General features: G+C 47.7%; 1 protein-coding gene across 5 annotated transcripts in view; it reads right to left on the bottom strand.

Moving 5' to 3' along the window:
- The window catches only part of LOC101934846 (zinc finger protein 883-like), a 30,361-nt gene extending 26,001 nt beyond the window's left edge, over positions 1 to 4,360 (bottom strand). Inside the window, exons 1-3 of one of the 5 annotated variants that reach the window (XM_024101957.3) lie at positions 4,198 to 4,360; positions 2,443 to 2,522; positions 1,353 to 1,472 (exon numbers count right to left, since the gene is read on the bottom strand). In XM_024101957.3, the coding sequence (XP_023957725.1) occupies positions 1,353 to 1,380 (28 nt within the window). In that variant the 5' untranslated portion in view covers positions 1,381 to 1,472; positions 2,443 to 2,522; positions 4,198 to 4,360. Of the gene's footprint in view, positions 1 to 1,352; positions 1,473 to 2,442; positions 2,523 to 2,668; positions 2,793 to 3,782; positions 4,088 to 4,197 lie in introns of those variants that run through there. The other 4 variants (XM_065566765.1, XM_024101958.3, XM_065566758.1 and 1 more) reach the window with 4 other exon arrangements.
- Between the last annotated feature and the right edge of the window lie 11,073 nt (positions 4,361 to 15,433).

The raw sequence follows: 15,433 nt of genomic DNA, 5'->3' as shown, positions 1-15,433 counted from the left end.
GGTGCTCTAGTGCGTTTCCTGTCAATGCAATCACTTGGGGGGGGGGGGAAATCAGGAAAAATCACCAATTAGAGCAACATTACTATCCACACCAACATCATGTCACATCTTGCCACCCATACCTCACCTAATAATTTCCCACTGTTTGTAATTTCCAAAGGTTGGAATATTGTCTGCTTCACAGTGCATGAAATACCAAGTGTGTAAATGTTGGCAGTGTGCAGTAAGAGGACCTGGTGGGGGGAAAAAACAAAACCTAAGACTGCTTTATTTTAAAAATTACGAAGTTAGTGATTTTAAAGTGGGTTAAACTTTTCAAATTAGACATTTTTAGAGAATGGAAAGTATATTGAAAATTCAAGCTTATTCTGATTCAAACGGTATAATTTGGGTCATGACAAGGGTGAGATTTTGTTTTATAAGGGATCTGAACTCCACTTTAAGTGGAAAACCATATATTAGCCAGGTATCTGCTACAAAGCCTCCATAATAAAGAGAAAATATGTGGTGTGAATAACCAGAAAATATTGGCCAAATCTTTCCAAAGAGGAGTCAAAAAGATATGTGCTTTATAAAAATCCCCACTCGTATGTCTCAATATGGACTTTGGAGCCTAAGTGATTTGGGAACATGTCTCATTGGGCACCTTTTCTTTGTAAGTCACTTAGGAGCCTAAGCTTTAGGCTCTGATTTTTTAAACTTGTTTATTTCTTCTCCTCCTCAACATTCAGGGTATTAAGACAGTTGGACAAATATTCTGGATTTTATATAGGGCAGACTCAAGTTTTTAGAACAGGCAGACGAATCCCAAGAAAGTAGAGTGCTTGGCATACCAATGTATAGGTGATTCCTGCGGAGAGCCTAACAATGCACTTCTACTATAGCAAAACCTATGAGATCACAAAATGAGACTGATATGAGAACTCATGAGACAGGCTACGATTTAGTCACGGAGGTCACGGATTCTGTGACTTTACCGGACCTTTGTGACTTCTTCAGCTTCAGCTGTCAGCAGCTTCAGCCGGAGCTATGCTCCCCACATAGCCCCACTGCGGGGGCCGCCATCGGGGCTGTGCCCCGCCGCTTGCGCTGGGGGCCACCACCGGGACCGTGCGCCCCTGTCCCACGGTGGGGGCTGCCGCTGGGGCTGTGAACCTCTGCCCTGCGGCTTGTATGGTTATTTTTAATAAAAGTCACGGGCTCTGTGAATTTGTTTGTTGCCTGTGACCTGTCCATGCCTTTTACTAAAAATAACCATGACAAAATCTTAGCCTTACTCATGAGCTGTGTTTGAATTCCAGCTTTAAAATTGGCTAATTAATTATGTAAATTTATTTTAAAACAGGTCTTACCTATATAGGGGCCTCTAAGGCTCTCCATTTTCTCAGAGCTCCGGAGATCAAAGACGCAAGGTTTTTATCCTTGTTCCCTCTAAGAGGTCACTTCACCCCTAGCAGTCAAAAATCCCGGTCCTGGGAAAGAAAACAGGGGCAATGAACCTCAATAACAATCAGATGTGATTAATGAGGGAGAGTATGCCCAAAAGCCCCACACAGAGGAAACCTGGTGCCTAACCTTAAGTCTTATCACTGTGAGTCTGTCTTTCCTGACCTGTCCCCTTTCTGGGGAATGATATGATTCACAAGACTGACAAGTGAGAACATTTTGGCCCCAATTCTGCCTAGGAATCAGTACAGGCAGAGCATTGCGTCTGGATGGAGTCCTATTGACTTAGCCCTGGTCTACACTGGGAGGCAGGGGGATCGATCTAAGTTACGCAACTTCAGCTATGTGAATAACGTAGCTGAAGTCGATGTACTTAAACCTACTCACCGCGGTGTCTTCACTGCGGTGAGTCGACTGCTGCCGCTCCCCTGTCGACTCTGCCTGTGCCTCTCGCGGCGGTGGAGTACAGAAGTCAACAGGAGAGCGCTCAGGGGTCGATTTATCGCGTCTAGTCTAGATGCGATAAATTGACCCCCTGCTGGATCGATCACTGTCCGCCGATCCAGCGGGTAGTATAGACATACCCTTAGTCACGACCCTGAACAGGCATCAGGGTTCATCCTTGCCGATTCTTTGGCAGGACTGGGACCCAGAAGTGTGATCCTACACACACAGAGATCAGTGACAGAGCTCCCACTGACTGGTGGTGCAGTACTGTGAGCTATTCAAGGCAGGGACCTGGCTTTTACACATTCCTGTGAAGTGCTCAGCACACATCTGGGCATTTATTACTATAAAACAATAGGAAAGTATTTGAGGAGGAATTGGGAGAGGCCAGTGACCAAAGCCAGATGAAAATCCAACAAGGTATTTAGATGCCTACAGGAATTTTCAAAACTGCCTAACCAGGTTAGGTTCCTAACTCTCATTGACATTGAGCTGGCAGTCAGCTGCCAGGCAAGCTACCACCTGTCCCACCCCTGCCTCTCCGCACACCTTTGATGCTCTTAACTGAGTGTCCCGGAGGTTCGAAGCATCCTTCAAAGCTCTCCTCAAAACTCTCCTTTGCTGTGATCCTACAAAAAAAAAAAAAAAATTGACCATGCTCATGTGCTCAGATCACTGCCTGTCAAGCTACTCAGGGCAAGGGCCATCTTTTTGTTTTTAGTTTATTCAGTGTCAGGATAAAACAAACAAATAAAATAATAATAATAATAGCCACCTGCTTAGGCACTTTTGAAAGTCCCTCTAGGCACTTCTATGCATCTTTAGGTGCCAAAATACCTTTGGAAAAAGTGGTCCAGTAGCATTCATGTTTTTAGAATGAGTAAATCTCATCTTATGCATGTGGTTTTTATTCATAGCTTGGAAGAGGAACCCAACTTTCCTTCTTTTTCAAATCCCAAGCAATTTCTCAACTTTGAATGAACTAGTCCAAATGAAGGAAATAGTCTCTCTACACCTGCTAGCTAAACTGAAACCAAAAGGAATTGAAGGAAAAGCTTTTTCTGAACAAACAAAAACCTCTGAAGTACTTATATTTGGAAAAATGTGATTACCAACTTTCATTGCATTGTAAAAATGGAAAATGATACAGGTTCTTACTTAATGCAGTACAGGACTTTGTTACATATTTATAAAGCTTGTCCTGACCTCAAAAGTTAAAGATGTTTCCCCCGACGATGTGCATCATTAAACTAGCAGCACCCTTTAACTCATTCAAATTTGAGGAGAGTTCTCTGATGCAGCACATTTATTTAAATAGTTTCTAGCAAGTTTAGGCCTTAACATAACTTGTCATAATTTTCAAATTTAATTTTAAAACAGGTTTATTTTTAAAAACAAATATATATTTAAATGAAAAAAATCCAATTTTTTTAATGTAAAACAAATCAACTTCTATCCACTCTGCCTTTCAATACTGGAATGAGCTATACCCGCATAAGCACTTTTATATAAGTATATCTGTGTCCACATTGGGGGGTTGTGCCACTTTAAAACTACAGTATAGGGATGTAGGTAAAAGCGACACAACTTTTGTGTTTAGACAAACCCTAAGTTAGGTATGTAAGGTCTCACTTTCTGCTTTTTATTTTGATCTGGTAAAGGCTTATAATTTCTGATTAGTTCCACCATTTATGCAACATTTCAGAATAGTTTTTAATTGGGAGGGGGGGTTGTTTTGCAGTTTATTTCTTTTGTTAAAAAAAAAATCAAGTGTGCCCATTGCAAAAAAATGTACTTGCATCACCATAACTCTCTTCCTTTGACCCCAGCCCTCTCCCATCATCTCCCGCCTCCAAATTTCATTTTAAATCCCTTCCCTTAGCATTCACCAGTCTTCCCCAATCTCCCTTCCACGTTTTTCTGAAATCCTGGTAGGCGGAGTACTCGGTTTTGCTAAAGATCATCCGGCAGTGCCTGAGCCTGAGGACCCCTGTACAGCTCCCCACATGCTGCCCCTGAGCTGGGGGGAAATCCGCAGAGACACCCCACCGCCCCATGCTGTCCCTCAGCTGTCCAGCTGGGAGGTGGGGGAGAAATCCTGCAGGGGCACTCCCTGATCTGGGCGCCTTCAGGATGAGGGGCCCTGGCCCCTGATTCGTTCTCCTTCCCCGAGTCAGTCCCAAATCCAGACTCCAGCTCCACCTTTGTTGCGGTCACTTCCTACAGGCAGTGATTTCCCCTCCTGGGCCCCCGCCCTGCTGTGTCCCCTCCCGCCGCATTACCGAGCCCCCCTGCCCGGCTCACCCGTGTGGCTGGGGGAAGCTGCAGGAGCGGGTCGCTCAGTGTGAACGCCCGGGGGTGCGGGGCTGTAGCTGTGCGGCGCCAGGTGCCATGTGCACGGCGGGCTGCAGGGAACAGGACGTTCCAGGTCGCTGAAGTCCCCCTGGGCAGGACTTTCTAGTCCTCCTCTCCAGAACCGGCTCTTTGGTTTTAACCCTCACTTCCCCAGACAGGAGAGAAACGTTCCCTTTTCCCTCCGTTCTGCTCCTTTGCCCCCTTCCCTACTAAAGGCCACTCACAGCCCCCTGGCCTGCCCCATCCCCTGCCACTCAGACCAAAGCTCCCACGGGGCTCCTGGGCGATTTTCTCCCCCTCTTGGTTTTGGGCAACTGTAGCCAGGAAAATGGTTCAAGCACAGGGGCCCAATTTGGGCCTCTGCTGTGTCCCCTTTAGGGTGGTTTGAGCTGCTGTAAATCACTCAGCTGGCCCTTGGTAAGCCCCCAGAATTGGGGTGTGCTGAGGGGCATGCTGACGGATGGGGTGCTGTTGGAGCACTTGTGCCGCAGCACTGCTCAAAGCCACAGTAATAGTTGGACCTGAAGGAGGGTCCAGTGCTTAGGGCACGGGGGACATGGGAGATCTGAGTGCAAGTCCCTGGTCTACCACAGACCCCCTGCAGGACCTTGAGCAAAGAAGCTTCAGCTGGTCCTGAATAACTCCGTGTGTAGCCAAGCCCTAATAGCAGCTACCCCGCTATATTCTCCCATCCAGTTCTCTCCACTTACTGGAGGGTGCTGGGGGCTTCGCCACTGCTCCCTGGAATCCTGTACTGTCACTCCCAAGAGAGCAAAAATCGTAACACCTCACCCCACCCAAAATAACACCAAACAACAGGAGATTAGCTGGAAAACCATGAGAGTGAAATAAATGCCTTGGGGCAACTCTACACTACAAAATTAGTTGACCTAGATTACATAGATGTACAGCCACTCCCACTGCAGTAATTAAATCGCTTTTGCATCTCCACACTATGCTCCTTGTGTCAGCAGTGTGTGTCCTCCCCAGGAGCGCTTACACCAATTTAACTGTCAATGTGGGGCAGTGTGGGGTGGCTTCTGAAAGGCAGCAATAGCGTACACACTGCAGACTTGTCCCACCAATGTAAGTGACCTACTACACTGACATCGTAACGCCACCCCCATAAGAGGCCTAGGGCTTATGTCCATGTAGTTACTGCTATGCAGACACTGCACATTACTTACATGGGCAGTTGGCTGTCCTTCTTGTCAATGTCCAGGCTCCCTGATAGAGCTGTGAAATTGACAAGAAAGCGGCATGGGTTGGGGGCTCCAGCTAGAGCCTGGCTGCCGGGCTCCCCGCTGGGCTACTGCACGGCTTCCCCACTCCAAGCCGGGCTGCACCTGCCAGGCTCCCCACTCAGTGCCAGGCTGCACCCACCTGACTCCCCACTCCCAACCAGGCTATTGCCTGGGTTCCTGGCTCCCTGCTCCCAGCTGGGCTGCCCCTGGGCTCCTGGCTCCCCATACCCCACTGGTAGCCCTGGTGCACCGAGGCTCCTGCCAGGAGCCCGGGTGCTGCCCCAAGGCTCCCAGATCCCCGCTTCTTGCCCGAAGCCTGGGGGCTGCCCCCCAGGTCTCTGCTCCCCACCCAGTGGCTGCCATGCTCTCAGCAGGGCGTGGGGAGCCTCGGGCAGCACCTGGGCTCCTGGCAGGGAGTGGGGGGCCGAGAGCCTTGGGGCAACACCTGGGCTCCCAGCGGGGAGCTGTGAGTGGAGCTGAGAGCCTAGGCAGACAAGCTGGCATGTAGCCCAAGGCTGTTCCTACTGGTAGTCACAGAGCATTTGACCCCCACTTTCCTGAGCTGCCAGTAAAAGACAGCCCCAAGAAAGTGGGGACAGAGGACCAGATATCAGTGCTAGATAGGCAGAAGCGGGAAGGGAACCAGGTCGTGGAGGAGGGGCAGAGAGATAACTGGTGCCAGGGGGCAGAAGGGAAGTGGAGCATGGGAAATAAGGAGTAGGTGCTGGACAGGAGGTAGAGACCCTGGCAGAGAGGGCAGGCAAGGCCTGGGGGGTTATCGGAGGGGGGTAGCACATAGAAGCAGGGAGTGACTGGAGGAACAAGGCAGGAGACAAGGGGTTGCAGAGGGGAGCTGAAAGGGTGGAAGAGCCTGAAGGGAGGACCAGGCAGAACAGCTGCAAGGGGAGCACATACGGGAGACTGGGAAAAGCAGCTGCCGAAATGCTGCCAAGAAGCGGCAACGTCAAGAAGCGCTACCGCCGAAATGCCGCCGATTTTTGGCAGCATTTCGGCGGCGACGCCTCTTGATGTTGCCGCTTCACAGCGGCATTTCGGTGGCTGCTTGTCCGGTGGCCACGGTCCTCGGCGGCTAATCGTCCGGGCGCCCGCCCCACGGAAAAGTTTGGGGACCACTGCTCTAGATAAACCACAAGAGATAGGACCACTGCACCTCTATCCCACAGAGCAAGCTGCTTTACGTGCTATTGTCCCTTCTCTCGGTCTGGCCCTCTGCAGTATGTTATTGCGTATGGTGAAAAGCAGGTCACTATGAGGCCTACCATAGCTCAGGAGATTGGGGTGGAAGACCAAAGCAGGAGCAAGTAGGGTAGGAGAGAGGTCAGAAATAAAGGAGGGATAGTTAGATTATGGGCTTTTTTTAATACAAACCAACAAATGTGAATTTAGATTTTTAATTACACACTTAGAAATTAATCACTCGCTCATTGGAAATCAATGGGCTAAATGGAATACACTGAAATCAGATACTTAAGATAATATTATTGATGTCATTGTATCAGGCTCTGGGAAAGAAGTTGCTGTGGAGAGGATCTGGAGCTATTTAATTGTCCATGCTATAAAATGGTTAAACTCACCAAATCAGCACCTTTCTCTGCTGAGGGAAGGTGTAATCTGAACAGATGGGAAATATACATGGGAAAAAATCAGATATCGAGGTACTCCAGGGCCAAAGTGTCTGTTCAGTCACAAGCTGAATCTGGATAGAATGAAAAATGTTCTCAATGCTACAGGGAGGATCCTCTCTATGTAGGTGAAGGGTCAGAATCCATTAGCTATGGATGTAAGATCTTAACTACAGTTTCTGCTAAGAAAGTTTCAATATAGGCCTGGAGTCCAGAGCTTGGCTTGGGCTATGGGGGCTGGCTAATAGAGAACAATACATAGCTCAGAGGAAGCTGGGGTAAATAGATAACCTTGTGCGTTTCAAGTCAGTGAGCGGAGTCAGCATAACTCCAAATGTAATTGGGCGTCCTCAGGGCAGGCTCCAGGCACCAGCTCAGCTTGGGGCGGCCAAGGGGAAGGGGCGGCATGTCAGGCTCTTTGGCGGCAATTCGGTGGTGGGTCCCTTGGTCCCTCTCGGAGGGAAGGACCTGCCACCGAAGTGCCGCCAAAGAAGAAAGCACCACGGTGGAGCTATCGCGATCGTGGCTTTTTTTTTCCCGCCTCTTGAGGCGGCAAAAACCCTGGAGCCGGGCCTGGGCATCCTTATCATGAGTTATAGACACATTAAACACTGAGAAAGGCCTCACGGTTACTCCCTAATGCAGGGAGGAGATAGTGGTACAATACCCCTCAGATCCTAGACAAAGTTCGGGGAGAGGCCTAATATGATTGACATGAGTTATGACACCCTCCCCTCACAGATGTACGCCAGTCCTAGCCCACAGAAATGCCAGGGTAAACTTGTGAAATTGTTAAGTACTAATTACTGCTTTTTTGCTTTAAATCTCTAGGAATGTACCTGTTGGTCAACCGAGAGAGCTGCTACCTCATTCCCCTGGATCCCCAAATTAGGATTTAACCTATACACTTTAATAGACATTGTTTGGGGGTAATTACCTGTGTGTCAGCAATATGTTAATCTGGATCATGGGCGGAACCATTATGTAATCTTTTAGACCATTGGCTTATTGTTCTTATCTTGTCTTGCTGTTAGAACCTATCCAGGGGTTTGGGAAAACCCATTCCTGTCGCTTCTCTCCACCCAATGAGCGCCATATATAATCTATTGTAACTAATTGTTTTGAAGTGTCTCTGAGCCTAATAAGCAAAGTGACACTCCGCCAGCGCTGTGCGTAATAAACTCCTGTGCTTGACTCTACACGGTGTGGATTATTGTTCCTTCACTAGGTTCATACCATGTTCATTACTATGGATATAAGCTCTTTAAGTGTTCTTTTCCCCCTTTCCCAGCCTTTCCTGGACTTGCCAGTCCAACACTTGCTCCATGTCCACTCTACTCTCCTGTACACGGTCTATCCACTGTTTTCTTGGCCGTCCCCTTGCCCTCTGCCCACAAACTCTAGTCTCAAGTGCACCCCAAGAGGATCTCCGTCATCCATCCTTCGTACACTTGAGCTCTTTAAGTAGCTGTATCATTTATCTTTTTACAAATATGTTGTATGAATTTGCATTTCTGTCCCATAGACCAACTCCAGTTCTCCTGCTATTTTCCAGCTCCTCACTTTATCTGGCCGCCAAGTTGCTTCCCTTCTCCACATCTGTGCCTTTTTCTGTGGTTTTGCTCACAAGGGGAGGTTTGATGGGTAACCTGGGCCTGATTCCATGCTGCTGCCTTAAAAGAACAGAGTGGGAGGCAATGAGACAGATCCTTTGTGACTCAGGACAGCAAGAAAAGAATGACATGATCCATCAGAGCTGCTCTTAAGGGGTGAGCAGGAGATGGAGCTGAAGGGGTGGAAGAGCAGAGGGACGCAGTTGCCGTCCCTTAGTGCTTAAGACTCATCTTCTACTCCTGTTCAGCTCCTAGACCATGCAGAGATGGCTTAGGAGAGAAGATCCTTGTAGCATGTGCTGCCCAGTTGGGAGCTGCATGGCATAGGAAGGCACTTGCCATGACAAAAATGTTTCAGTTTTGCTCCTGCATGGCTTAGCAGTTCCAGATGGCATTTGTTTCTCCTGCAGTCATCTCACTGCTCCACAGAGAGAGAGAGAGAGAGAGAGAGAGAGAGAGAGAGAGAGAGAGAGAGAGAGAGAGTGTTCGTGTTCCTATAGGAAGAGGTATGTGGCTGACATCCAGAATGTCTAATTGCACCAGAGCTCCTGAGAAGTTCCTAACCATTTGATTTAGAATGTAATGATTTTAAAAAATAATTTCTCCAGCTTCTAAGGCAAATCTATTTTCTCTCTTTTCTGCATTTGCTGGATCTTTCCATGTTTGATGCATTCTTAGCTTTTAATAACACTTGGTTATTGACCATCTTCATCATCAGTTAAGGCTATTGCATCACTCCCATTCGCTGACAAATTAAATACAGTCCTGTGACAAATTAAGACCATTGACAAAAAACATTGGTCTAGTGTGCTGCGTAGGTCAAAAAGCCCTCCTTGCATGCAGATACTCCTACAGCACGTTGAGTCAGGGAGAGCTATCGCTGAACCTTTTCTCACGTTCAGGTGTGGCTCTCGTGTGAAGTCTCTGATGCTGAGTAAAGTCCTCATCTATCATTGATGCTTCTCCCACATTCAGTACATACATAGGTTTGCTCTGTGTTTAGGGTCTCCTCAGATGAGGAGCCTCCTCTTCACTTTCTCTCACAATCCTGCATCTACCAGAAGACACAGAGAATCCGGACAATGATTCATTCCTGTGCTTGGGAGAAAGGTGATCTCAGAGAGAAGAAAAGTCTGTGCCACAAATAACCCACTCTTCATAAGATGTTAGACCTTGGGTCCAGCTCTAGCAAAATCCAGGGAGTGAGATGAGCAATCGGAATGCTCTAAGGAACATGCCCAGGGAGAGGACCCCTCTCCAGTAGGGCACCTGTCCTGGCGCAGAGAAAATGGCGGGGCACATTGTCCCCCATGGGCATGGCTCAGCTTGGCACATGGCTCAGAGAGGGCAGAGCCAGCTGCAGATAGGGCTATGGGGCTGCAGCCAGAGAAGGAAGTGCTGGGACATGCCAAGCCAAGGCCCCTGATGCTAGGGCAGGGCCCAGCCCGGAGACTGCAGGGAGAAGTACTGTCCAGCCCAGCACCCCCACTCCCCATGGAAAGCCCTGGCACCCAAGCTGCAGACTCCCTCCTTGCTGCTGCCCCGCAAGGAGCAGGGGGCTCAGCAAAGTGCCAGGACCTCCCCTCCCAGCCTGCAGTGCTGAGACTCCAGTAGGAGCTCCCCTGTTGGATGGGGAAGCAGGTGCCCCAGCCATTAACTCCTGCGCAGGTAGTGGGCCCCTGGCCATGGGGCCTCCCTGCTTTGCTGTCTTGGGCATGACCAGGGTGGGAGACAGGGGCTGCTGGATCTCTGCTCAGAGCTAGCCAAGAGAGGGGTCAGAGGGCTGGGCTCCTTGAACCTCTCCCTTGTTGTACCCTTGGAGGTGAGGCATGGAAGAAAGAGTGACTAAGTGGGAGTGGAGGGGAGGGAGTATGTGGATAAAGGGGGAAAAGAGGGGAGGGAGGAGATACCAGTGAAAGAATGGTGAAGAGCATGAACTTAAGGGGAATCTGCTCTCTTCCTCCCTTCTCCCCCCCACCAAACTTTTGAAGGCTTTTGTGTTGTAAGGTAAATCAGGAGAGGAGTTTTGTGGTGGCATCTCCTGCTATGGGGGGATACCATTTTCCTACCTCCAAAATCCCAAAGCAGTTCATATTAAAGTGAAGGCTCACTGGCAAGTCAGATACATGACTGCTCCTTTCTGTCTCTGCCAGACCACTGGAGAGACAGTGAGATGGGCCTGAAGTACAAGAGCTCATATCGGCTATGTTGAAATTCCAGCTTTGTACTGAACTCAGTGATAGCCAGGTGCTCAGAGACCACAGTGACAACATGGTATAAGAATTGAAATAGAATTCAATAGCATAGTTTCAGGCAGTATCTCTGAGCCAGCTGAGCAAGCTGCTTTTGAAAATGCCACTTGTAATTGACTGCATAAATAGAGCTGGCCAAAACTCAGGATTTCCAGTTTGGGGGAAATTTTGATATTTCAAAATTTGGTTTTATTTCAAAATTTGGTTTTATTCCAAATTGGACCAAAATTGATTTTTTTTAAATTTCTTTCAACCTGGTTGTGACAGGTTGTCACCCATGAGGCACAGTCTGGGAGCCGTGGGAACTGCTGCGCCCCTCTAACCACCCAACTGGGCTGGCCCTGCTCACATTGCTTCCTTAGTTGGAGACACAGCCAGCCTCCCCAGACCCTGTTATCACCCAACACGACAGCAGATGGTGCCACTCACCCAAAGTGAGCTACCTGAGTGCTGTACCTAAGCAACCCAAGTACAAACAGCAGACACCAGCCAATTTCCCAACTCCCCAGACTCGCACCCCCCGCTGGAGTATATATCCAAAATGATACCGAGTTGCACTGCACAGGGATCTGCACAATGTAAACTCATAATTATTTTGCTCTCTTCTCGATGTGGGAAAGATATGCAACAAACCTGTGTTAACCAAGCTGAATTTTTTCCCCAGACACTTCACTCAAAGGCACACTGGTTTAGATAAAGCAAAAAACAAGTTTATTAACCACAAAAGATAGATTTTAAGTGATTATAAGTGATAGCAAACAGATCAAAGCAGATTAACTAGCAAATAAACAACACACAAACTAAGCCTAACATACTAGACAGATTGGATATGAATTAGCAATTTCTCACCCTGGCTGATGATACAAGCAGTCCACCATGTTTCCATACATAGGCAGGGCCTCTAGAAACAGCCCTGAGCTCTAGGGGTTGGCACAAATTTTTGCTGTTCATGTCCCCTCCCCCCACACACACACTCTCTGCCCCATCCCAGGCCCCTCAGTTGGCTCCCCCGTCCTTTCTCACTCATTCAATGCCCCTATGGACTTCTGCTCACTTCACACTCCTTGCATCTCCCTCAGTGTATCTAGCACCAGCTGCCAGCCTCTAAGTCTGACTCATCCCGGTGCTGGTGCAGAGCGTGGTACAGGGACTATGGGGAGGCATCTTGGGTTGACCCTGTCCTTGGGCTGCTGGGGGTTGGTACAGCTCCTGGCACAACTTAGATTAGCCCTGCCTGAATGTTTTTGAGACTTTGGAATGCTATATGAAAATGCTAGTTATACTGACAGCATGGGAAGGACATTGGTGCAGACGTTAATTTTAAATAATGTGTAATGTAAAGAGCTAATAAAGAGGTGGCAGAAATATGAATACAGTAATGGATAGGTTTAATGTTCATTAGTATTATAATATGTTGTAAGAGGAGTAGCCTTGCTAAATTGTGAGAGATTTCCAATTAACTCTAGAAGGTTACCATTAGGTTACATAAGAATGGCCATACTGGGTCAGACCAAAGGTCGATCTAGTTCAGTATCCTGTCTTCTGACAGTGACCAATGCCAGGAGCCCCAGAGAGAATGAAGAGAACAGCTAATCATCAAGTAGTCCATCCCCTGTTGCCCATTGCCAGCTTCTGGCAAACAGAGGCTAGGGACACCATCCCTGCCCATTCTGGCTAATAGACATTGATGGACCTATCCTCCATGATCTTATCTAGTTCTTTTTTGAACTCTGTTATAGTCTTGGCCTTCACAATATCCTCTGGCAAAGAGTTCCACAGGTTGACTGTCCATTGTGTGAAAAAATATTTTCTTTTGTTTGTTTTAAACTTGCTGCCTATTAATTTCATTTGGTGATCCCCTAGTTCTTGTGTTATGCGAAGGAGTGAATAACACCCCCTTATTTACTTTCTCCACACCATCTATCATTTCTATCATCCCCCCTTAGTCATCTCTTTCCCAAGTTGAAAAATCCCAGATTTATTAATCTTGCCTCATATTGAAGCTGTTCCATACCCCTAGTCATTTTTGTTAAAGGATTGTAAGGCTATACTTCATTCTGTTATCAGCGGATTGATCACCCATTGATACACCATATCATCTTTGAAATTGAGTATTATTGTAGTACTTGTGTAAATGGTAATTGTAGGGCTGATTGCTTAACTAACCATTTTACTTCTGAATTAAGTTTGGTTCAATCATTCAAAGGGTCATCCAGGGCCCCCTACTAAATTAAATAGTCTGTAACTGACTTAGAGACTCGAACCCCAAAACTAAGTGTGATTTATTGCATCCCTAGCTTTACCAATTTAATACTAATTGGAAATATTTAAAATTCAGTGCCTGTGTATGAAGAAAGGCAGGGCACCAGACTGGCCAAGCCACTATGCAACAGCCCTTCCTGAGCTGAGAGGGGGCGAGAAGCATGGAATACATGTGGGGGCCTGGAATGTTGCGGAGGGCAGTTTAACTGTCATGAGGGCTTGTGTTGTTTACCCCAATGGCAGAGAGGGGAGACACAACCCTGGGCTGGTCCCTGTGTGACTCCCCAGCTGGACTCAATGGTATGCATTTGGGATCGTGCCTCTTAGGGGAGGCAGAGTGGTGGCCAACAGAGAGCAAGCCATCCTGGGATGTCATCCCCCTCGTCCCCAGCAGGGCAGCTCTCTCCAGGGCAGGGTTGGGTGCTAATGCAGCAGCAGTGAATGAGGGGGATGCAGTGGGGATTGACAGGAAAGGTGTGTGTGTCATGGGGGTGAAGCCCAGAAAAACAGAGTAAGGCTACGGGGGAGCACGGTGCCTGTTGGGGGAATGAAACCAAGGAGTGGGAGATCCCATTGGTAGGGGAGGTGCAGGTACTGTGTGTCCTTGGGGGGCAAAACCATGGAAAGGGGGCTCCCTCCATTGAAGGAGCAGTCAGTGTGTTTTGGCATGAAGCTCACATGGAGGGTTTCTCATTGGGAGGGAGCAGTGTGAGATTCTGTCTGTGACGGGGCTGAAGTTCAGGCGTGTGATAGCATCGTATGCGTTTGGACAATGAAGTCCAAGACAGAGGGTGAGTCCCTTGGGGGAATAGTATGTGCTGAAGGGTCAAGCCCAGGACGTGGAGGTCCAATTAATGGAGAAATGTGGGCTAGTAGGGGGTGGGGTGGATCCCAACATGTGAGGTACAGCCTAAATTTATGCATGTGTTGGGAGAATGAAGCCCAAGAACAGACTTCCACTGAAGAGCCTGAGTGTATGTGGATGAGGAGGAATGAAGCAGAGGAGGGTGGGGTTCCTATTTAGGGACTACTCTTACTAAGCATTTGGGGTGAAACCTAAATAAAGGGAAAATTCCATTAAAGAGTAGTGCGACACTGGGCGACAAAGCCCAGGAAAGTGGGGTCCTATTATGGGATCATGGGAGGAGATGGGAGGAAGCAGGGTATTGAAGCTCAGGACCCAGCCTTCAGAGCAACAGAACCATCATTATTAAGTGTCACCATCTCTTCTCCCCCTAGGAGAAACCTTCCTTTGAAAGTCTGAAATCCACTTCTCCTCTGTGCAAAGGACAAGGGGTGATAAAGAAACAAGAGAGAAAGTTTATCCTGATTTTTCAGACACTAAACAGTGAACAGAGGGGAGGAAAAGAGAGTCTAGAGCCTGAAGGAAAGGGAGCAAGAAATGAGGTAGGATTCACAAGAGCATGAGGAGGTTAAGACGAAAAAGAACTGGGCCTACGTTTGGGAAAAGGGAAACTAGATTGGGAAAAAACACAAAGAGAAGCTGAGGGGCATACACTTTCTTCTGCATCTCTGCATTTACAGTATTTATTCTGAAAAGGGAGGGGGAAAGTATTGAAATCCTGTGTCCTACATTCTGTGCTGCTCTATGCCTCATTATTACATTTCAGAAACTATCCCTCTGCCAGGAGTCACCTTCCTCCAAAAGGCCTGAGTTTAGTTTTCACAGCAGAGAACAAAGTGAGGAAAAGAAACAAGAGAAAAAGAAAAACCATAGGAAATGGAGAAGAGCATTAAATTCAGGGGAAAGGGAAGATGGTGGTCTAAAGCCAGAAGCAGAAGAAACAAAGGCATCAGCAGCAGGAAGAACAAGAATTATTGTAATAATATTCAGGGCAGGTTGAGGAGATTAATAATTGCAATCTCCCTACATCTTTGTAGTAGATATCTCAGTTTACCGCTTTCAGATTATGGTCACATTCTCTCTGTGTCCCCACAGGGAAATGAGTGAAGGTAGGAATGAGGGTGTTTCCTGCATCCAGAGAGAGACAGGAAGGAAAATTAGCCCAAAAGAGTCCTGAGATTTTAAATTTCAGAGTAAAGAGTGGAATTTTTCATGCACTAAAGCCAAAAGTGCAAAAATAATCAACCAAAACAAGTAATCAACCAAAACAGCTTCTATCTGCCAAAACCCTAGTTCTGGAGTCAAA

Source organism: Chrysemys picta, chromosome 1, assembly GCF_011386835.1.
Source record: "Chrysemys picta bellii isolate R12L10 chromosome 1, ASM1138683v2, whole genome shotgun sequence".
Taxonomy (NCBI): domain Eukaryota; kingdom Metazoa; phylum Chordata; order Testudines; family Emydidae; genus Chrysemys; species Chrysemys picta.
The sequence above is the reverse complement of the archived record's forward strand: the minus strand, read 5'-3'. Positions and strand labels throughout refer to the sequence as shown.